The sequence below is a fragment of the Hyperoodon ampullatus genome (genome assembly GCF_949752795.1).
Source record: "Hyperoodon ampullatus genome assembly, chromosome: 3".
Lineage (NCBI taxonomy): Eukaryota > Metazoa > Chordata > Mammalia > Artiodactyla > Ziphiidae > Hyperoodon > Hyperoodon ampullatus.
This window is the reverse complement of record NC_136916.1, coordinates 113,593,519-113,616,676: the sequence shown is the minus strand read 5'-3', so window position 1 is coordinate 113,616,676 and position 23,158 is coordinate 113,593,519. Positions and strand designations below refer to the sequence as shown.

Genomic DNA, 23,158 nt, shown 5'->3' with positions numbered 1-23,158 from the left:
TATAATCAAAACATCAGAAAATATGTGTTAGCAAAGATGTGGAGAAACTGGAACTCTTGCATATTGCTGGTGGGAATGTAAAATGGTGCAGCCACTTTGGAAGACAGTCTGGTAAATTCCTCAAAAGGTTAAACATAGAGCTATCGTATGATCTAGAAATTCCACTCTTAGGTATATATACTCAAAAGAAGTGAAAAACGTGTCCACACAAAACTTTTACAGGAGGGTTCACAGCAGCAATATTCACAATAGTCAAAAAGTGGCAAACAACACAAATGTTCATCAATGGAAAATTATTCAACAATAAAAATGAATGAAGTACTGATAGATGCTAACACTGATGTTATAAAACACTATGTTAAATCAAAGAAGCCAGTCATAAAAGACCAGAACAGGTAAATCTATAGAGACAGAAAGTTAAGGGGGGGTGGGTGTGGAGAAGAAGGACTGACTGCTTAATGGGTGGGGTTTATTTTGGGAGCGATGAAAATGCTCTAAAACTGAAATTGCCAATGGCTGCACAATTCTATGAATATACAAATATACCACTGGATTGTACAATTTAAATGGGTGAATTGTAGAGTATGTGATATCTTTCAAAAATAAGGATGATTATCTGTTTAAAGCAAAAATTATGAACATATACTGTGATGTTTAAAACATATTGTAAAATTAAAATGTACAACAAAAGAACAAGGGATAGGAGGGTTAAATGAACTGCTCCAAGGTTCTTAAGCTACATATCATGGTGGTGTAATGCTGCCTGAAGATGAACTGTGATCAAACAAACAGAGTGATAAAAATCACAAATGCACAATTAACTACAGTTCTGTACCTACACTGTTAGCCACATTTAACATGATTCTGAAGGAGCAGGACTGACCTTATGTACAAGTCCCCTTTTCCCGCAAAAATGAATGAAAAAACAAAGTCAGCATCTTTTAAACCAGTGGCCACATAGTAAAAACTGTACATCGTTGTCCATTCATTTAAAAAGCAAAGTCACTAGGATGGTATAAAAGTGATAACTGATGCCTTTTTAACTTTCTGAACTTTTTATTATTTCAAATTCTAGAGCACCACTAAAAAATCCTAACAGATAAATATAACTAATAACCCTGACATTAGAGTTAAAATAGAATAAAAAATATTCAGTTAATCCAAAAGAAGGCAGGAAAAGAAGAGAAAAGGAATAATGTTCACATGAGACAAAAAGAAAATAAAAACAAGATGGCAGATTTTAAACCAGTTATATTGATTATTACATGAAAAGCCAATGATCTAATAAACGCTCCGCTTAAAAGAAGTGGATTGTCAGATTCAGATATGCTATCCACAAGAAACTATGTTAAATATAAAGATACAAATGAAAGGATGAAAAACGATATACCACATAGACACTATTCAAAAGAAAATACCATTGGCTATGTTAATTTTAGACGAATGAGGCTTCAGAACAAGGAGAATGCTTCATAATAATAATAGGTCAGTTCATAAAAAAAGACATAATCCTAAATGTATGTGTAACTAAAAGAATTTCAAAACACATGAAGCAAAAACTAACAAAACTGAAAGGAGAAACAGACAAATCTCAATCATGATTTCAGATTTCAATAGTACTCAATTAAAAAAACAAGTCAACAAGAAAACCAGTAAGGATAGACAAGACTTGTCGAATACTCTCAAGAACCTGACCTGACATTTATAGAACCCTTCACCCAATGGCTTAAAAAACATTCTGCTGAAGGCTCCATGGAACATTCTTCAAAACAGACACATTCTGGACTTCCCTGGTGGCGCAGTGGTTGAGAGTCCGCCTGCTGATGCAGGGGACATGGGTTCATGCCCCGGTCTGGGAAGATCCCACATGCCGCGGAGCGGCTGGGCCCGTGAGCCATGGCCGCTGAGCCTGCCCATTTGGAGCCTGTGCTCCGCAACGGGAGAGGCCACAACAGTGAGAGGCCCGCATACCACAAAAAACAAAAAAAAACAAAAAAACAAAAAAACCAGACACATTCTGGGCTATGAATAACAAGTCTCAATAAACTTACACTGAAATCAAACTGTTTTCCAACTACAATAGAATTAAACTAGAAATGAATAACAGAAAGATATCTGGAAAACATTTAGAAATAAAACACTTAATAATCAATGAGTTAAATTAAAAAGTCAAAAGGAAAATTACAAAGTATTTTGAACTGAATGAAAATGGAAACATATCAAGATCAGTGGCACACAGCTAAAATAATGTTTACAGGAAATTTTAAAACATTTAACATTATAGTAGAAGACTGGTCAAAATCATTATCTAGCTTCCATTTTAAGAAACCATAAAGAAACAAAATGAAAGCAGAAAGAAGGAAAACAGAAAAAAAGAATTCAATGAATTTAGAAAAGGACGAGAAGAAAATCAATAAAACCAAAAGTTAGTTCTTTGAAAGATCAATAAAATTGATAAACCTAAGGGCTTCCCTGGTGGCGCAGTGGTTGAGAGTCCGCCTGCCGATGCAGGGGACACGGGTTCGTGCCCCGGTCTGGGAAGATCCCACATGCCGCAGGAGCGGCTGGGCCCGTGAGCCATGGCCACTGAGCCTGTGCTCCGGAGCCTGTGCTCCGCAAGGGGAGAGGCCACAACAGTGAGAGGCCCGCCTACCGCAAAAAAAAAAAAAAAAAAAAAAAAAAAATTGATAAACCTCTCTCAAGAGGACAAAAAAAGAAATCAGTAATGCCAAAAACAAAAGAGAAGACAGATGCTACAGACATTAAAAGTATGATAAGGAATTTTATAAACCACTTCTGCCAACTTGAATGAAATGGACAAACTTCTTGAAAGACACAAACAATCAATGCTTACTGAAGAAACTGAAAATCTGTACAGCCCTGTATCTATTAAAGGAATTTAATGTATAGTTAAAAGCCTCCTCACAAACAAGATTCCAGGTCCAAATAGTTTCCTGGGTGAATTCTACAGAAATTTAATAAAGAAATATTACCATTCTATACAAACTTTTCCAGAAAATAGACTTCAGTCTATGATGCCAGGTTTACCCTGATAGCAAAACCAGGCAAAGACACTGCAAGAAAAGAAAACTATAGACCAATATTTCTTAGAATGCAGAAATCTTTAACATTTTAGCAAACTGGATCCAGCGATAAAACATTATGACCAAGAGGTGTATGACTAACCCAGGAACGCAAGGTTAGTTTAAAGATCAACATTTAAAAATCAATTAATGGGGTTTCCCTGGTGGCACAGTGGTTAAGATTCCACCCGCCAATACAGGGGACACGGGTTCGTGCCCTGGCCCGGGAAGATCCCACATGCCGCGGATCAACTAAGCCCGTGCACCACAACTACTGAGCCTGCGCTCTAGAGCCCATGAGTCACAACTACTGAAGCCTGCGTGCCTAGAGCCTAAGCCCGTGCACAGCAACGAAGACCCAATGAAGACCCCACAGCCAAAAAAAAAAAAAAAACCTCAAAAAAATCAATTAATATAATTCACCACATAAACAGACTTTAATAAGAACTCTAGGATCATATCAACAGAAGCAGAAAAGCCACATGACAAAATCAACATCCGTTTTGGATAAAAATGCAGCAAACTAAGAATAGAAGGATTGGGACTTTCCTGGTGGTCCAGTGGTAAAGAATCCACCTTCCAATGCAGGGGACACGGGTTCAATCCCTGGTCAGGGAACTAAGATCCCACATGCCACAGGGCAACTAAAACCCACATGCCACAACTACTGAGCTCATGTGCCCCAACTAGAGCCAGCATGCTGCAAACTAAAGAGTCCTGGCGCTCTGGAACCCGCACGCCACAACTAGAGAGAAGCCCAAGTACCACAACGAAGAGCCCGAGCACCGCAACGAGAAAGATCCCGCGTGCCTCAACGAAGACCCCACATGCCTCAACTAAGACCCAATGCAGACATAAATAAATAAATAAATATCTTAAAAAATAAAAATAAATAAAAATAAAAGATCCAGTGCTTTCTTTAAAGAAATAGAATAGAAGGATACTTTTCAACCTGATAAAGAATATCTACAAAAAACTAAGAGCTAACATCATACCTGACAAAAGACTAGATGCTTTCTGAGGTGATAAAAATGTTCTATATCTTGATTGTGGTGGTGTTTATATGACTATAGAGTTATTAAAACTCATACTGTATAATTAAAATTGGTAAATTTTATTGCATGTAAGTTATGACAGTAAAGCTGATTTTTAAAACTTCCACCATATTTTCTCCAGGGTTGTTTAAAAGAAGGTTAGTCCTCTAAACAAGGGTGTTGATTATATTTACGTTACAAGTTAAACCTTAAATATGGAGATGGCTGCTCCAGTCCATAATGAGAATCTGATATTCAATTCTTAGACAACTGAGAATTTCTGCTAAAATGGATTAGCATTAATCAGTAACAAAATAATACATACTACTACATCAAAAGAACTAGCTTTAATCTTTATGTAAGTATTCTTATGGTCTTATGGTACCTAAGTATACTTCTAACAAAGCACTTAAATATATAAATTACCTGCCAGTTGACTGAACTAACTCAAATGTTGCTAAGAATTGAACTAGAATTTTCATTTTATCTTACACTTGGAATTTATTTTCCTCAAGCCAAATCACTCAACTACAATGAAAATATTCAAGAAGTGGGACTTTCTAATTATAAAAATAAATGTACAAAATGCAATCCATTATTACTTTATTGCTATTTTCTAATCACTAAAGGAAAGTCTTTTTGAATTGCTCAGTCATATCCACAAGGCCTAATTATATTACTAGAGAAAATGAGATTTCTTTAACCTCAAAGCAGATAGCTAATATTATAAGAACCTCTGCATTTCTACTATGCTAAAGATGGACAGAAATACATAAAGAAATTTGCCTAATACTTCTGTTGAAGGAAAAAACAAATGATTAAAGGCATATCCAAATACAGGCTCTATAAATTAAAATTTATTAACTTAAGGGAGAAGATAGGCTATTTCTACTCTAATACCAGTGGATAACAGGTATTGCCCCATATTCCACTCGTTATTAAAACTGAAAGTTAGCACTTCTCACCAGACAACCTAATATGTACGTATAGAACTTAGCTGACAGTCAAGATTAAATGGTATGGCGTACATACACCTAAGTAAAAATGAGCTTGATTTTTTAGATAGGACATGGGCATCCTAACTTGTTTATTCTTTAAACAATACTTGTTTATCAAAAGAGGTCATTAAGAATAAATAAAGTTAAAATGAAATTAGCTCATGTTTTCAAACCATTAAATTTTGGAGTCCATTCAAATCACTGAAATTTCATGGTTAACTTGTATTCATTTTAAATGCACATAAACATAATATTCTTCTGCCTTTATAACCCAACTCTGACTAGTCCAACCCTCAGCAGTTTCATCAGACAAAGTAAACATAAGAGCAGGCTTGTTTTTAAAACAGTGGGATATCTACACACTCCTTACAAATACAACTCAAACCATACAAACCATATTAAGCTAGTGCTGCTGAATAAATAGTAACATCACAAACAAGCTACCTCTTGCACATTCACAAATATTGCTATGAATTTTTAAAAGAAAAATTCACGTGTAAAATGAGTTAAAAAATAGAATTAGACTTAAAATGTTGCAAACATTCAAATTACTGATTTAAATCATATCTATGATTAAACAGTAGCTTAATTTAATAACTGAGTTATTCTAAATTCCAGAATAAGGTAAGTTTAACATTTTAGTATTTGACTTAGCCATTTAATAAAGAGAAGTCCAACCAAAGCATGACTGGCTAACAACAAAACTGCTTTCAAATATCAGATGGTTACATCTAGAATTAATACTCAAGATAATCAATCCTAATGAGAACGATACACCTCTTTCAAATTTTAGCTTGAATCAGGAACATTTGACAAACTATTGGTGTAGCAAAAGTGAAATTTTATATCAAACCTCTTGCAATGATACTTCTATCCTACCTGTATCTTCAATAAATTCCACACATTTTTCAACAAATAGTGGTATGGGCTTCTCAGCTGTAACCAGATCCTGGAGGGGCATCCCAAAGTAATTACTTTCCCAATTTCTACGTGTTGGTGGGTTGAAGTTCTTAGTTTTCTTTTTCTGCTATAAGAAAACATATTCAAGTTAAAACTATTAAAATTAATTTCCTTCAGAAAAACATTAGTATTAAGCAATGTAAATAAACATTTTGTATCAAAAGATACATTTAAAAGCCATATCCAACCTAAATGCCCATCAATACCGGTTCATTAAGTAAATTCTGCTAGGAGGAGCAACGTGACCAAGAGAAAGAGACAAAAGTGAACAGACAAAAAAATGGCTGAATAGAAGAAACTTTTCCCTTTGGAAAATAATAGAAAACTGGATAGGTAGGGAAATTAGAAAAGATCATTTTTCAGTGCCAAGTGAAAAGGAGAAACTAGGAGTAAGCAATGCTCAATTCAGTTTCAGTGTGGTCTGTTGATTGGTGCATTTGTTATTTGGTCTTTGGGGAAGTTCCAAGTGAGATTTTTGTGCATAGCTATATTAGTAAGAATATAACATAGCTTTAATTATTGATTATACAATGAAGCTATGCAACTCCAGGAGTTTTAACCCCATCATTTCCCCATCTTCTTCCTATCTATTGACTCTAGTTCTTAAATATTAAGATAATTTTTATAAAAGAAAATAACATCCTAGTGGGAAAGGAGATGTTAATTTAGTCTATTAAAAATGTTTTATTAAGCACCCCCAAAAAGATGATTTTTTATAAGTAATGAACAAAACATTTTCACAATAATAAAAAAACAAAATTATGTAAGAATTTTCAAAGTTTAATTTCAATATTGCATTGGGAGTAAATGGGTTCTTAACCAGGGAGCGAACATTTCAAAAACCTAAGGAAGTACTGCCTGGAATTCAACCCTTAAGGAGATTCTGAGTCAGTCTTCCTTAAAGTAGGGTGTATTTATATTTGTCATAAGTATTGTTACTGACTTACAAATCACATAAAAACATACCATTTCTAATCAGAAAAGTGTGGGGGGGGGGCAGGGGAGGGAACACAGGCAGAGCTTTCAATGCTTAAAGCAACAGTCCTCATTTTAATTTCCAGTTCTTCCCAGAGGAGTCTCTTCTTTGGATGGACTGATCTTTCAATGTGTTCTTCCAAGTTCCAAGTTATGCAACCTTGCATAATCAATCAAGTCCTTTCTTCATTTCAATTTCAGGCTGCTCTACCTAGCAAACTTCCAGATCTCACGAAATCCAACTTCTAAGTCTTCATATATTATCATTCTGATGATACAGATTACATAAACTCTGGTAGGTACAGATTACATACAATATAACTAGTTGTCCGAAATGTTACCAACAAAGCATTGGAATACTTGGTCTGGCTCAAGACCTAGCCCACCAAGTCAAGTAGTGTGGATCCTTCCTTACTCCTTAAACAATCCTTCCACTACCACCACCACCAAAACAGAACAATGTGCAAGAAAGTAGAAATGAAGAAATTGTAATTTCAAAGCTGAGGTAGGGATAGAGCGACTGGGTCCTCTTCTTTCTCAGGAGCACTAAGGTGCTTTCCAGCCTGCAAACTACTAGCTGCACCATTTGGTTACAAAAGTGAAAACTGAGGCAAAGATGGATGTTTTTGTTTAGAGAGATAATACAGTGGTGAAAAAGATTACACTTAAGCAAATTAATGAAAACAGCAATGCCTAGCCTATGGCAGGAGCAACAGGAATAAAAGATCTTAATCTGCAATGACACCTAAAAAACAAAGTTGTAAGAAAAGTAAGCTAGCTAGTCCTAACTGTTCCAATCAACTCTTAAGAAATTCTCTTTTCATATTACCCTTTAGGAACCAAACTAAGCTCTGAATACTTCACTAAAATTGGGGGTAGATTTCTCTGGCTTATGCTCAGGGAATATCCATCCCCCAAAGTCCATAAAGTTACAAGGGCAAGTTATTTAATTCTGCAGTTACTCCAAGATCAGATTACACCAGTAATCTGAGGCAATGAAATGCTAAGTGGCTTATAGCATGGAATTTCTGGCAAAGTATAAAGGGAAAATTTACTAACATATAACTGCCCTGACAGTCAAGTTATAGTTCACATATATGGGGAAAAAAAGCATAAAAAGCTTATGTGACTTTACCAATTTTTCTACTAATTTACACTGGTGCAAAAGAAAACTCTATGTAGGAAAATAGTTTTGAATTAGACATTCCTATATTAGCTTTTATGATGAATAAAAACATATATAACTTTTTTTCTATAAGTGATAGTTCTTAAGCATAAGAATCACTTCAGGGAGTTCTTTAAAAATGTGAATTTTGAAAAACTCTACATTATTCTAACATACAACCCTTAGTTAAGAGTTGCTGATCTATAGCTACAAATTTATACCAATTCAAATTAACTTATATAATTTAAAATCTATTTCATAAATTAAACTAAGGCTAGATGATTACAACTGCTATAAAATTCCATCAAGGTTCTCTGAAATGCAAGAAAAAGATGAGGCATATGGTTATTTGGTCATTTATATCTATAGCTTTTGATGAACCAATAGTCAGAAATGGCAGGTCCCAATAAATAATTATGCCAGCAGGAAAACAGGATCTGATTTATGATAATCCAACTTCTGATTCATTACTACATTCATACAAATCTTAATTTCTGCTTAAATGCAAATACCCATGGTCTTTTCTTCCTGGCCACTTACGCAAATCTCATGTCTGCAAAAGCATATCCAGTAAAATAAACATTCTACTTCACAAATAATATAAACAATGTTATCAGTTAAGTGTCCAGTGGATATTAAAAACTATCATTAGTATAAGTAAACAGGACCAGGAAAAGGCATATAAATAGCTCTTTACAGAATCTGCTCTTCCACTTCCGCAATATCAGCAACACAACAAAGGAGAGCATCTAAGCAACATCCTCAAATATTCAATAAATACTATCGATACAATCAATAACACTGGAAAAACCAATACCTCAATTGCTTCATATGTAACCAACAAACTGCAGAAAACTTAAGTAGCAAAAAACAGTTGAGGAGGCTTTCAAAGAATAAAACCAGGAAACAAGAAATTTTGGATTTCTCTATTAAATTTATTATGGGATTCTTGAAATAAAAGATTAAAGAAGAAATGAAACAACCAGAGGCAAAATGTAAAGTGAAGAAAAAAAACATTAAAGAAATGAATACCTCTTTAGTAAAAGATTAAATATGATTGAAAACATCAGAATAAAGTGGAAAAGATCATCAGAGTTCTCTTTTCTACTGTATCATTTCTTTGACACACGCCAAAAAATACTTTTGTTCCCATTTTTAAAAGAAGTCTTAATCTTCTTCTCTCTGCTAGCTACTGCTCCAGAATTCTACTCCCTTTTGCAGAACTCTACATAAATCATCTATGCTAGCTGTCTCCAATTCCTCTCCTTCCATTCCCTCTTATATGTACTTATATTAGTTTATCACTCTCATGACTCCACTAAATCTGCTCTTATTAAGTTCACGAATGACTGTTTTGCAATAGTCAGTTCTCAGCTCTCATCTTACTTAACTTTTCAGCAGTCACTCTCTTTAGTGGACTTCAGGAGACGACCTCTATTATCTCACTTGTTCTCCCCTTATTAGTCTCCTTAGCTTGTGCCTCCTCGGCAACCTTGTAATACTGTGAATACCCCAGGCCTCAGTCCCTGCCTTTTCTTCTCAATATCTATAATCACCCTCTTGGTAATGTCATCCATATGCTGCTAACCCAAATTAATACCGCCAGCTGAGCTCTTTCTCCTGAACTCCAGACTCATTTGAAACCTTCTACCTGACTCTTCACTTGAATGTCTAAGAGATATTTCTTTCTTAACGTGCAAAACTGAACTCCTGATGATTTCCTTAAAATGAGCTCCATCTTCAGCCTTCTACATCTCAGTTGCTGGCAATTCCATCCTTTCAGCTGCCAGGCTAAATTCTTGGAGTCATTTTTGATCCCTCTTATTTTCTTACACCCTACTTCAAAATCTATGAGATCTTAACCACCTTCACTGCTAATTCCCTGGTCCATACAGCTATCACCATTTCACATATGTAGATTACTGCGTTGACTGCTCAATCAATCCTCCCTGCTTCTACCACCATTCTCTACATACTGTTCTCAATAAAGCACCAAGAATGATAGTGACCCACAAAATAACAGCCTTCAAGGCCGTATATAATCTAGCATGCTTTGAACTCGGCTTCTATATATTCTGACCTCATTTTCCTCTACTTTCTCCATCATTTTACTCCCTTTCCTTCCTTGTGCAAGTAATTTACACAGCTTACTTGCTTTTTTAGCATGTGACACATGCTCCAAACTTAGGACTTTTGCATTGGCTGTTCCCTTTACCTTCTCAATGAGGCCTACATTGACTATTAAAAATTGTAATCTATGGCCTGTCTTTCTCTAACTACTTCCCAGTACTTCTAATCCCTCTTACACTGCTTTTCCTACCCACAACACTATATAAATTTTCTCATATATCATCATCATCATCATTATTATTTGGTGTATGCCTACTACAATTTAAGCTCCACACAAGGGCACGGATTTTTATCTGCTTTGTTCATTAACATACTCCAATGCTCTGGAATTCTGCTTGTGAGAAAGAGAAAAGTGCAAAGATAGTCGAGGTCTCTTCTGAAATAATGAATTTAATTTGTAGATTGAATGATCTCACCACGCACCAGGAAAGATAAACAGATAGGAGTAAACCATCAAGTTACAGACATATGCTGCTGAACTCAGTAAGCTTCAAAAATCTTAAAAGCATCTAGGCAGAAGAAACCAATGACCAACAAAGGAGGGAAAATATCAGGCTAGCCTCAAAGTTCTCACGAAAACTTGGGAAGTCAGAAAACTCTTCTATGTGAATGTTCATGGGAAAAAGATTTGGCAAAGATTCTTCATTTAGCCAGTATGTCATCCAAATGTGTGTAACAAGCAACTACAGATTTTTAAAAGTTCTCAAATATGTAATAGTTAATATTTAAATTACAGCACTCTCGAACTGCCTTCTTAGAAATCCTAAACACATAATGAAACATCATTGGGTAGAGACGGGGCATGGAGGGATAAATTAGGAGCTTGGGATCAACACATACACACTACTATATATAAAATAGATAACCAACAAGGACCTACTGTATAGCACAGGGAACTATACTCAATGTTTTGTAATAATCTACAAGGGAAAAGGATAACTAGTAGTTCCTTTATTTCTCTTTTTTTTTGCTGATGAGGAATAAAAATAGATAACAAGAAAAAAGCAAATTAAAAAATAAATGTAAACGGATTGGGCTTCCCTGGTGGCACAGTGGTTAAGAATCCACCTGTCAATGCAGGGGACATGGGTTCAAGCCCTGGTCCGGGAAGATCCCACATGACGCGGATCAACTAAGCCCGTGCACCACAACTACTGAGCCTGCGCTCTGGAGCCTGCAAGCTACAACTACTGAGCCCGCATGCCATAGCTACTGAAGCCCGTGTGCTTACAGCCTGTGCTCCGCAACAAGAGAAGCCACCACAATGAGAAGCCCACGCACCACAACGAAGAGTAGTCCCCGCTTGCCGCAACTAGAGAAAGCCTGCATGCAGCAATGAAGACCCAACACAGCCAAAAACAGATTAATTAATTTAAAAATGTATGTCTATGATATATAAACTTTAATCCTCTTTTCAAAATGGAAAGAAATAGGAAATCAAATTTCTCCCCAATGGCTTCCAATTTGAGTTTTCTCTGGTCCCTATATACTCTGTCCCACTCAAGAGATTGTCAACATATCACAGCATGCTAAAAAATTCTGAGAAGTTGTGCAATTAAAGAAACTCATGTAACTACAAGCACTACCTACCTTCTCTCTTCCTAATGACCTCAACTCACATTTCATTGGAAAAGACACATAGGAATTCCCTTTTCTTCATTTATACCTACAACCAACCCACCTATGTATCTCTACCCTGATTCATCTTTTCCTTCCTATGACTGTAGTATCCCCTGTTCATACAAGCCAACATCCCATCACCTCTTCTTTCATAGCATCAATCTGTCCCTTTCCTGGGTCATTCTTATGAACATACAAATATAATATCTCTCATTTTTAAAAACAAACATGAAAACAAAACCCTCTTTTGATCCCATATTGAACTCTAGCTACTGACCCAAATCTTGCTCCCTTTCATATAAACACTTCTTGAAGATATCATCTATATCTATCTCTACTTTACACATCCCATTCATTCTTCACCCTGCTTCCATCTGGCTTTCTCTCCCATTCCACTAAACTGCTTGTCAAGATCAGATACTTCCACACTATCAAATCAAAAAGAAACTTTTCATTCCTCTTGAGCTCTCAGCAACATTCTTTCTTGATCACTTCCTCCTTGAACACTTGCTCTCTTGGCTCCCATGTCACTACTCTACCAATTTTTCCTCTTTTCTCACCAGGGATTCATTTTTCTTTCTTTCTTTCTTCTTTTCTTTTTTTCTTTCTTTCTTTTTTAACATCTTCATTGGAGTATAATTGCTTTACAATGGTGTGTTAGTTTCTGCTTTGTAACAAAGCGAATCAGCTATACATATATATATATATATCCCCCCCATATCTCCTCCCTCTTGTGTCTCCCTCCCACCCTCCCTATCTCACCCCTCTAGATGGTCACAAAGCACGGAGCTCATCTCCCTGGGCTATGTGGCTGCTTCCCACTAGCTATCTATTTTACATCTGGTAGTATATATAAGTCCATGCCACTCTCTCACTTTGTCCCAGCTTACCCTTCCCCCTCCCCATGTCCTCAAGTCCATTCTCTATGTCTGTGTCTTTATTCCTGTCATCCTGCCCCTAGGTTCTTCATAACCCTTTTTTTTTTTTTTTTTTAGATTCCATATATATGTGTTAGCATACGGTATTTGTTTTTCTCTTTCTGGCTTACTTCACTCTGTATGACAGTCTCTAGGTCCATCCACCTCACTACAAATAACCCAATTTCGTTTCTTTTTATGGCTGAGTAATGTTCCATCGTATGTATGTGCCACATCTTCTTTATCCATTCATCTGTCAATGGATACTTAGGTTGCTTCCATGTCCTGGCTATTGTAAATAGAGCTGAAACGAACGTTGTAGTACATGTCTCTTTTTGAATTATGGTTTTCTCAGGGTATATGCCCAGTAGTGGGACCGGTTTCACCTGCCAACAAGTCTTCCTGGTCTACCCAAACTCACTTCTGAGCCCCTCCCTTCTTCTCTAGCTATTCTCTGTCCTTACGTGAATTTATCTAAACTCATAACTTTCAATCCTTTTATAACCTGGTAAGTCTTCCTCTGAATACCAGATTCATAATCTAACTTTTATACTTCCACTGGGATGTCAACATAGATATTTTAAACATAATATAAAAAGCACAAAACAGATGTCTTGAGTCTCTCTGGTCTGAAACCTTTCACCCTTAACCTTCTTCACTATCTCAGTAAATCTAAATCTACCCAGTTGCTTAAACCATAAATTTAGGAATCAGCCTTGATTTTCCCTTACTCTCCACAGCGAATGCATAAGAAGCCCTGTTGGTATGACTTCCAAAATACTCTAGAAACTGTCCACTTTTCCTTTTTAGTAACTATAACTTGGCACATGGTAGGTGCTCAGTCAACACTAACAGCAGCAAACAAAATTATAAACAGGAGCCAGAGAAAGCCTTTAACCATATAAGATTTCTGTTAATAAACATACAAAATACTGTTAGTTTATTTACCAGTTGTGCAAACAGTTTCATTATACCTAATTTTTTTTTTCCTACGGGAGTCATTATATAGACATACCTAAGCTTAAGCATCTGAACCTAATAAAATCAGGATTCATACAAAATAATGATTCTTATCATAAAACTACAAGAATTAAATAGCCAACTCTATGTGAATTCATTTGGATATAAGGTAATGTACTTTCAACAGTGTGTAAGAACTGAGCATTTACCATGTGCGTAACATCATGCTAGGTATTGTGCAGGATAGGATACACAAAGCTACACGTGTGAAAAACTGCATAGAGTACACACACACATGCGTGTGTGCACACACTCACAAGTACAAGCAAACCTGGGAGAATCTAAAGAATCTGTGGGTCACATTAATGTTAATACCCTGTTTGTGATATTTTACTAGTTTTGCTAGATGTTACCTTTGCGGGAAACTGGGCAAAGGGTGCATGGAATCTCTCTGTATTATTTCTTACAATGGTATGTCCATCTACAATTACCTCAAATTAAAATGATTTTTTTTAAAAAGGTCATTGCAATAATCCAAGTAAGAAGTTATGATAACCTCGACTAAGACTGTGACAATGAAATGGAAACATGTCTTACAGCAGAATAAAGATCAGACAAGATAAATAGCAAGAGCATGTACCTTTGACCCACAGTACCTCCTTCCTGAAAATACATTCTTACCCAATCATGGTGAGGATAGGGAAGAAATATCTATGACCTGTGAGGAAAAACCTGCCTTTCCTAATGAGCAAGTACAAACAAGCCTTGTATGACTGACTTCTAGAATCTCACAGGAATTTCATTAAAGACCACATTTGGCTACACGGGGTTTCTCAACTTTTTTTTTCAGTATTATTGACATTTTGAATTGCAGGGTGTTTAGCAGCATCCTTGGCCTCAATCCAACAGATACCAGTAGCAATTCCCCACCTGAGCTGTGACAGCCAAAAATGTCTCCAGGTATTGCCAGGTGCTCCCTGCAGGTCAAAATTGACCCTGGTTGAGAACCATTACGCTAGGCTAATAAAATCAAGGACTAAGAACTCAAGTTTGGGAGATGGCTACAGATATAGCCCTGGGAAGTCTGAGACTTTAACTTTAAAAAAAAAAGTCAATACATAATTCAAGATAGAGAATCAGGAACTTCCCTGGTGGCGCAGTGGTTGGGAGTCCGCCTGTCAATGCGGGGGACGCGGGTTCGAGCCCTGGTCCGGGGGGGGGGGGGGTCCTGAGTGCCGCGGAGCGGCTGGGCCCCTGCGCCACAACTCCTGAGCCTGCGCTCTTGAGCCCGGGGGTCACAGCTGCTGAGCCTGCGTGCCATAGCTGCTGGGGCCCGTGGGCCTGGAGCCCGTGCTCCGCAGCGGGAGGGGCCGCCGTGGTGAGAGGCCCGCGCACTGCAGTGAAGGGTGGCCCCTGCTCGCGGCAGCCGGCGGGGGGGGGGGGGATCCGCGTGCAGCGGCGAAGACCCAACGCAGCCAAAAATAAATAAATAAATTTATATATATATATAAAAAAAGATAGAGAATCACTACGGTATGGTACACAAAGATGAATGATAATCATAACTGCCTTCAAAAAGCTTACAATGTAGTAAGAAAAACAAAACTTATTAAACTACAAAGCAGTAAAACTACTATAAAGTGATTACTTTATGTGGGAAGAATAAGTGTTACACCACAGCATAACACATCAACATAAGAAAGAAGTCTTTAGAGTCAGTACTCCATGAAGGTCTACTTAATCCTTTTTTTTTTTTTTTTTTTTTAAATTCTCTAAAAGCTGTTAGGTGCTGGATGTTGTGAATGCTCTTTCAGACCCTTTAACCTAACACTAGGTGAAAAGAGGGAAGAGAAAATAACTGAGAGCAAATAAATGTGGTCTGGGTTCTTGTATACATGTATCAGACAAACTGGTTCTTGCACTGATTCATCTCTAAGATGATACCTTCCTATAAAGCATTTCAACATATATTATCTACCTGGCAGGTATTTCATTAATGCCATTAACAACTTTACTAACAAAAAATTAAACCTGGAGTCACCTGGAGAGGGTCCTAGCAAAACACCTAGCTATTCAAGTTAAGGATGAGTAGATTTCTTCCCAACTTCCCTAAAAATATTTTTTCAAGTGTATTCAAATCAAAATAAGTTTTATATTATACCCAGCATTTCATTCTTAAAACCATGTTTCTCCCTTTGCTTCCCATGTCATCTGTTAGGTTCTTTCTGTCACTCTAAAGATTGCCAATCAGAGCATCAGTAAAGAATGAGACAAATTCAAGTGTGTTCTTCTCTTCTCTTACATCAACAGAGGTTCTAGAGTCCATATATACTTTAGAAAGTATATATGATACCCTTAAAATGCCACTAAAATTTTGTGACCGTGCATTTTTCCAGGAAAAATATCCAAACCTTTCCTCAAATTTTCAAAGGCTAAGAACAATTTCCAAAAAGTTCAAAACAACTACACACACATACACGAACATATGCAAGGTGTACCTTTACATGGACAAAGTTAGATACTAACTCAAGATCACTTTTGTCACACCCTTATATTCTGTTGTAAGAACTGTAAACATCAGATATTACTACTTTTAAAAAGCAGTCCTCCTTCTGTTGAGGTTTCTCTTAACACAGTCATAGATTAAGCCCTATTGAGGACTCTTTCAACCCATCAGCTGAGATGACAAAAAAACATTACAGAGCTGAAAATCATAAAACTATACCTACTGTGGAAATAACTCTTCTAGGTTTGAATGGGATGATTTGTAGTATATAAATTTTTGGAGCACATAAAATTGACAACCCTATAAACTCACTTATAAGTCTTGGAATAGTAACAATTGCCCATTGATATAAAATTATAGTAAGAACACAGTATTCTATGTTATAGAGGTAAAGTGCCTCCTTGATATATTAACTAAATATAGTCTAACAATTAATATAATGAATGTGCTGCAGAAGAGTAATTTCAATAATTTGTGCTATGCCAGTTTTTGCTAAACATTCAACATGTTGTTATGAAAGCTAAGAAAAAACACAAAGTTTGAATAGAAAGCCACACTGAAGACATTTACATTTGCTTTTAAATTAGTGAAAACAAGCATACCACTGACACAATCATTTAAATTGAGTCTTATTAGAACACATCAGTCAAAATATACTTTAAAAACTAACCATCTCATTACACTTCATTCTGAATTTGAAGAGTAACAGATCATGGTCAACCCAACAGCACAGACAAATTCAAAGAAACAGCAAATAGTGAAATGTAGGCAGAAATACTCACATTATATATCCACACTTACGTCATACCATAAATTGATGTCGCCAGCACCAGAAATGCTACTAAAGAAACCAATTTTAACTTTATGAGAAATTTCAGAAACACCTTAGAACTAATCAATCAGAGGTAGAACATATTTAGCCAATACGAAAGCAATAAAAATCGTTACTAAGACTCCTAAGTAAATGCTTTCCAAATGAAATGAGAGATATGAAAGAACCAGTTTTACTAACCTTGATGAAAATATAAAATATGTTTAATTTTCACCAAAATCAAATGTACTAGACTGAATTCCTGAGAGCAGAGCCCATGACCAAGTCATGCCTGTATCCTTAGCTTTGGACAGTGTTCAGGCATAGAAGGCATTCAGTAAGATGCTTGTTGACTAAAACAACAGTTTCCTTGAGTCAAAATAAATGTAATTATTTTAAAAAACCCATAAATGGTTCTTTCATTACCACTACAAAAACAAAGCTGACTTCAACTGATCATAGTACAACATACTATGCTAGGCCATGGAGATCAACTATAAACAACATATAAATCTAGCCTGCATTAGACACTGCAGTTTTCATCCCTTAGAAATTACCCTAATTTGGGGGAAGCCAACCTCACCCAGAGCTCTAAAGGCTCAGGCCTACATTCAATAGCATAATTCTCCACCCCTGGCCAGACTTTACTGGTCAGGAATGGATATAAGACCCAACTCATGGCAATGAGGCTGGAAAAGATGCTGGTTGAGGAATCTGGGAAAACAGTTTTCTCATTCTTCTGATCATACTTCCTTTATAAAAGTGACCCTCACTCTCTCCCCTAAGGAAGTGTCTGCAAGGTAATAACATATATAATGGGCACCCTATTATCAACTGCCCAGAAATCTAACCAAGGTACTCCCCCAAAAATAGGTGAAAAATAGAAAACCTGAAACTATCGAGCAGTTCAAGACTTTGTTAAATGACTTAACTCATTAAACAAAGTGCAAACTACTCTCTGTATCTGATCTGTAAGTATTGCTCTTCCTACAGTAAGCTCTTTAAGCATCCAATTTTTATTTAGCCTTAATTATAACTCTTTCAAGAACCTCAGATGTGAACACTGACAGTTAAGTGACTGTCAAGAGGTTAAGTGATATACACTAAAAATAAAAAGCAAACTTACCCTACAACTTAGACATTTTGATACAGAGAAACAGCAGTTCAACACAGACATACTTTCATATATTTCATTAGTTTTATATCTGGAATGAACAATCTATAAATCAAGAGAAAATTCTGGTCACCACTGTTTGGCTGACAGTGTTTTCAAAAGGCATTTTACTTAATAAAGACTGTAGGTTCTAGAACTCAGAAGTCAAATAATTCTAAACTTAAGATTTACTATACTCTAAAGGATCTACCCTATTAATAGCTTAGTATCAGTTCACTATCTACTAATACTAAATTAACATATTCGACTCAATATATACACATAGATATCTCTTCAGTTTTTTGAAGAAAACATACCTATTTTGGTATTCTTCCCTAAACAGGCTCCAAACCCTAGTATAATGGCTAAAGCAGCAGAATCTTCTAAGATACTATCTGATAGAGGGGTTTAATAAGAAGGGACCAATAAAATACAGAGAAAATAATAAGGACTGGATGGAACATTTGAGAGTAAAATAGGAGTTGGTAGTTGCTAATATAAATAAGAGGATGAAAAGATTCATGACCTGGAAATAAGACAGGAAAACAATTTTAAAGAAAAGCGCAAAAAGAAAAATCATTAGAATACCAGCTTATTCTAATGCACCACAAAATTCAAAGTATTCTACTATTTACTATCTGAATCAAGCTGACAGCGCTGAAATGGATACTGAAGAAAAAACAAACTAGCTTAAACACAAGTATACCTCACTTCATTGAATGGATGTTTAAAACTGTCAATTTTATCAATACAACTCAAATTTTCTCATTCAGTTCATTCTCTTAAGCACTATTTTTCAAGCACCTGTTAAGTTATGAAGTCAATTCAGTAGGTCACAACCAGCACCTCTTTTTTCACTGCAATAGACTAGAAAATCAAAATAACTTATAAAGTAGGTATTGTTTTGCTGTTTTGCAAGATTTCCTTTACATAGAAATATTTATGTCTATAACGGGTCATGACTTAAGAAAATCCTTGCAAATCAAGAAATGTCTTAGAGGTTTTGTTCCCACAACTAATATTAAACTCATTTTGGGGTATAGAACAAAAGATAATTAAGCATAAAGCCTTCTCTGCTTGGCAGGAATGACAACTAAAGCCCACATTAAGAGAAACAGATCTTTGAGCCTTCCTTAGATGCCACTAATGCCCAAAAGTTATAATTTTCCAATGTCAAGGAACCTGAGAAAATATTCCTAGACTATAGCTCCCATGTTGGAATCAAAGAATGAAGGTAAAGAGAATGAACTTTTCTCTTAGAGAGGAAAACAAACAAAAAAAGAAGTACATAAATTCAGGATCAGAAATCACAGGAGTATTTAATTTAAAAATGAGTCAGGAGACTAATCCAACAAATGGGTCAAAGGACTATTCTGAAATACAGACAGAGTATACTGGGATATTTCAGGCCTGAAGCATACTATAATAGCATTTATTGAGCACTGCTGTATGTCAGACACTTGAGACACACAGTTCCAATTTCTACCACAATTCCAAGGGAAACATTATCATTCCTAATTTACAGGTGAGGGAATGAGCTAAGAAAGGGTAAGTCGTCTATTTTTACTCTCCCTACCTTTAAGGATCCTCTCTGCTCCTTGGCCATTCAACATTGGTCTAGGTTGTGTTAGGCACTCCTCTGTATTCACTCCTTAGGTCATTTTATCTACTGCCATCTCTACTTCATTGTCTCCTAAATACATATCTCCAACTCAGACCTCTTCTCTGAGGACCTACATATCTAACTGCCTATTTGACATCTCCACTTGAACTCTAAAAGTTTTAATTTCCATCCCTCCACTCCAAACCTGGCAAATTTCCAATGCTCTACGTCAGGAACAGCATCATCACTGATTAAGCTGCACAAGCTAGAAACCAAGGAGATATCTTTCCTATCTCTTTCATCATCTTTACTCTTCCCCCACATATGCAATATATTATCAAATCTTATGTATTTTAAGTATTTCTCAAATCCATCCCATTCTATCCATTGCCACCACTCTCCCTCCCCACTCCACCTATTCAAAGCTTTTATCATGATTCGCTTAGACTACTGTAAATGCCTACTGGTCTTCTGTATCACACAACCCACACTCCATACTGAAAACCCAGTGATTTCAGATCCACTAACTCTTGTTAATTTCAATTTACTCTTAGGCTAAATAACAAAACTTCCTAACAGTGCTAAAAAGGTCTGCATCTAGTCCCTAGTCTCAAATCTCTCCTTGTATTATTCTCTCCCATAGATCAGGTATCAGCAAACTATGGCCTAGGGGACCAATCCACCCTGCTGCCTGTTTTTAAAAATAGCCACACTGGGCTTCCCTGGTGGCGCAGTGGCTAAGAATCTGCCTGCGGATGCAGGGGACACGGGTTCGTGCCCTGGCCTGGGAAGATCCCACATCCCGCGGAGCAACTAAGCCTCTGTGCCACAACCACTGAGCCTGCGCTCTAGAGCCCGCATGCCTAGAGCCCATGCTCCGCAACAAGAGAAGCCCCCGCTCACCACAACTAGAGAAAAGCCCGCACGCAGCAACAAAGACCCAACGCAGCCAAAAATAAATAAATAAATAAAAAGAAGCCATACTCATTCATTTACATATTGTCCATGCCTGCTTTTTTTTTTACAGCAGATCTGAGCTTTGACACTTTGAATGAAACACTGAATCTAGAGATAAGTCTGAACAACAATAACTTCTTTATGATAAGCCATATTCATGGATAGGAAGGCAATAGTTACCCCATTTATTTTGATCTTCTTTAATGTCTTACAATAAAGTTTTTTTGTTTGTTTGTTTGTTTGTTTGTTTTTTGCGGTACACGGGCCTCTCCCTGTTGTGGCCTCTCCCGCTGCGGAGCACAGCCTCCGGACGCGCAGGCTCAGCGGCCACGGCTCACGGGCCCAGCCGCTCCGCGGCATGTGGGATCCTCCCGGACCGGGTCACGAACCCGTGTCCCCTGCATCGGCAGGCGGACTCTCAACCACTGCACCACCAGGGAAGTCCACAATAAAGTTTTATACTTTTCCACACGGAGGTTTGCACATGATGTTACAATTACTCCCAGGCACTTGATAATCTGCCATGCTTTTATAAATGGTGTCTTCTCTGATTATTTTTTCTAGTTGTTTACTGCTGACGTATAGAGATGCAACTGACGATTACTGATCTTATATGCAGCTGTTTTGCTCTTTTATTAATACTAATAATTTATCTGTAGATCCTTTTTGGCTTTTACATAAGCAATCATATCATCAGCCAAGAGTGACAATTTTGTTTCTTCCTTTCCAATACTCATCCTTTTAATTTTTTTTAACTTACCGCTTTAACTAGGATCTCTGTATAATACCAACTGGAAGTGGTGATGGTGTGTACATTCTGTCTTGTTCCTGGTTGAAAAGGGAATCCATTTCCCTAATTAGGATGATGCTTATTGCAGATTTCACTTGTTTGCATATATATAGATATCTTTTCTCAAGTAAGTTCTCATCTGTTCATAATTTAGTAGCTTTCTCATGAATTAAATTTTATCAAGTGCTTTTTATTTACATTGTTAATTTTTTTTTTTTTGGTATTATACATTCACAATCCCTTATGTAAAACCCTTAGGGTAAGATATTTTAGAATTCAGAAAATTTTAGTCATCATCCCTACTGTACAGTACAAAAAACGTGTATTAGGTAACAACCCCAACAAACTGTGGGTCAGTACCTGTATTCAAATACATTAATACACTTGCAGTGAACTATATGGATATTCACTCTAAATAAGACAATGCTTATATGTAGCCCCACACATTAGTTCAAGTCAGGTTTTCCCACCAAGAACAGGGTAAATCAGATTATGCTGCCAAGTTCTAAACAAACTTTTGGTTCTCAGAGGTTATTGGATTTCAAAATTGCAGTTAAGGGTCTGTAGACCTGAACTTTTTTTAGAATTTTTGCATGTGCACTCATAAGTAAAATGGGACTATAATTTTCTTTTCTAATATTACCCTTGACTGGTTCTGGAATTAAGAATAGATAACTTCAGAGAATGAATTAAAGAATGTATTCTCCTATTCTATTTTCTGGATTTGTAGAACACTGGAATGATCTGTTCCTTAAAAAGTTCCCTGTAAAATTACCTGGGCCTGGTATTTTTGTGGCAAGATGTAACTACTACTTCATAATTTATTTAATAGTTACAGGATTATTCTAAGCTTTCTTGTCAAGGAGTTTAACTTTGTTTAAACTTTCAAATTTGTTGACATAAAATTGTTGATAGTATTCTCTACTATCTTATTAATCTGATCTATCTGTAATTATATTCCCATTTTCATTCTCAGGATTTATGCCTTCTCTTTTTATTTGATCCATCTTGCCAGATCTTTGTCTATAATTTTCTAGTCTACAAAACGTTAACCATCATCTGAGCCTACAGTGAGCTGTAATCTTTTTGCAACAGCAACATCAAAGATCACTGATCACCGTAACAAATATAATAATTTAAAAGTTTGGAATATTATAAGAATTACCAAAATGTAACATGGAAGCAAGTAAGAATTAAGCAAATGCCATCGGAAAAATGGTGCTGATGAAGACTTGCTTGTTGCAGGGTTGCTAAAAACCTTCAATTTGTAAAAAATGCAGTATCTGAGAAGCGCAAAAGCAAAACACAATAAAACAAGCTAGGTCAATGTATCAAATTAATATTGCAAAACTGGTAGATCAAAAGGGAAAAACAGACAAATGGGATGCTTACAGACAAACAGAAAAAAATGAACAAAATCACTTTATATCTGAGTTTCTGCAGAGAGAATACACATATTCAGCTAGAACTTTTATGCTGAAGAATATGAAATCAAA

At 36.4% G+C, this 23,158-nt stretch overlaps 1 protein-coding gene across 2 annotated transcripts in view; it reads right to left on the bottom strand.

Moving 5' to 3' along the window:
- Positions 1–23,158, bottom strand: part of ARHGAP5 (Rho GTPase activating protein 5) — a gene marked incomplete at both ends in the record, with an annotated part of 62,317 nt that overhangs the window by 35,209 nt on the left and 3,950 nt on the right. Inside the window, one exon of one of the 2 annotated variants that reach the window (XM_079700017.1) lies at positions 5,995–6,142. In XM_079700017.1, the coding sequence (XP_079556143.1) occupies positions 5,995–6,142 (148 nt within the window). The remainder of the gene's footprint in view (positions 1–5,994; positions 6,143–23,158) is intronic. The other variant, XM_079700018.1, reaches the window with a different exon arrangement.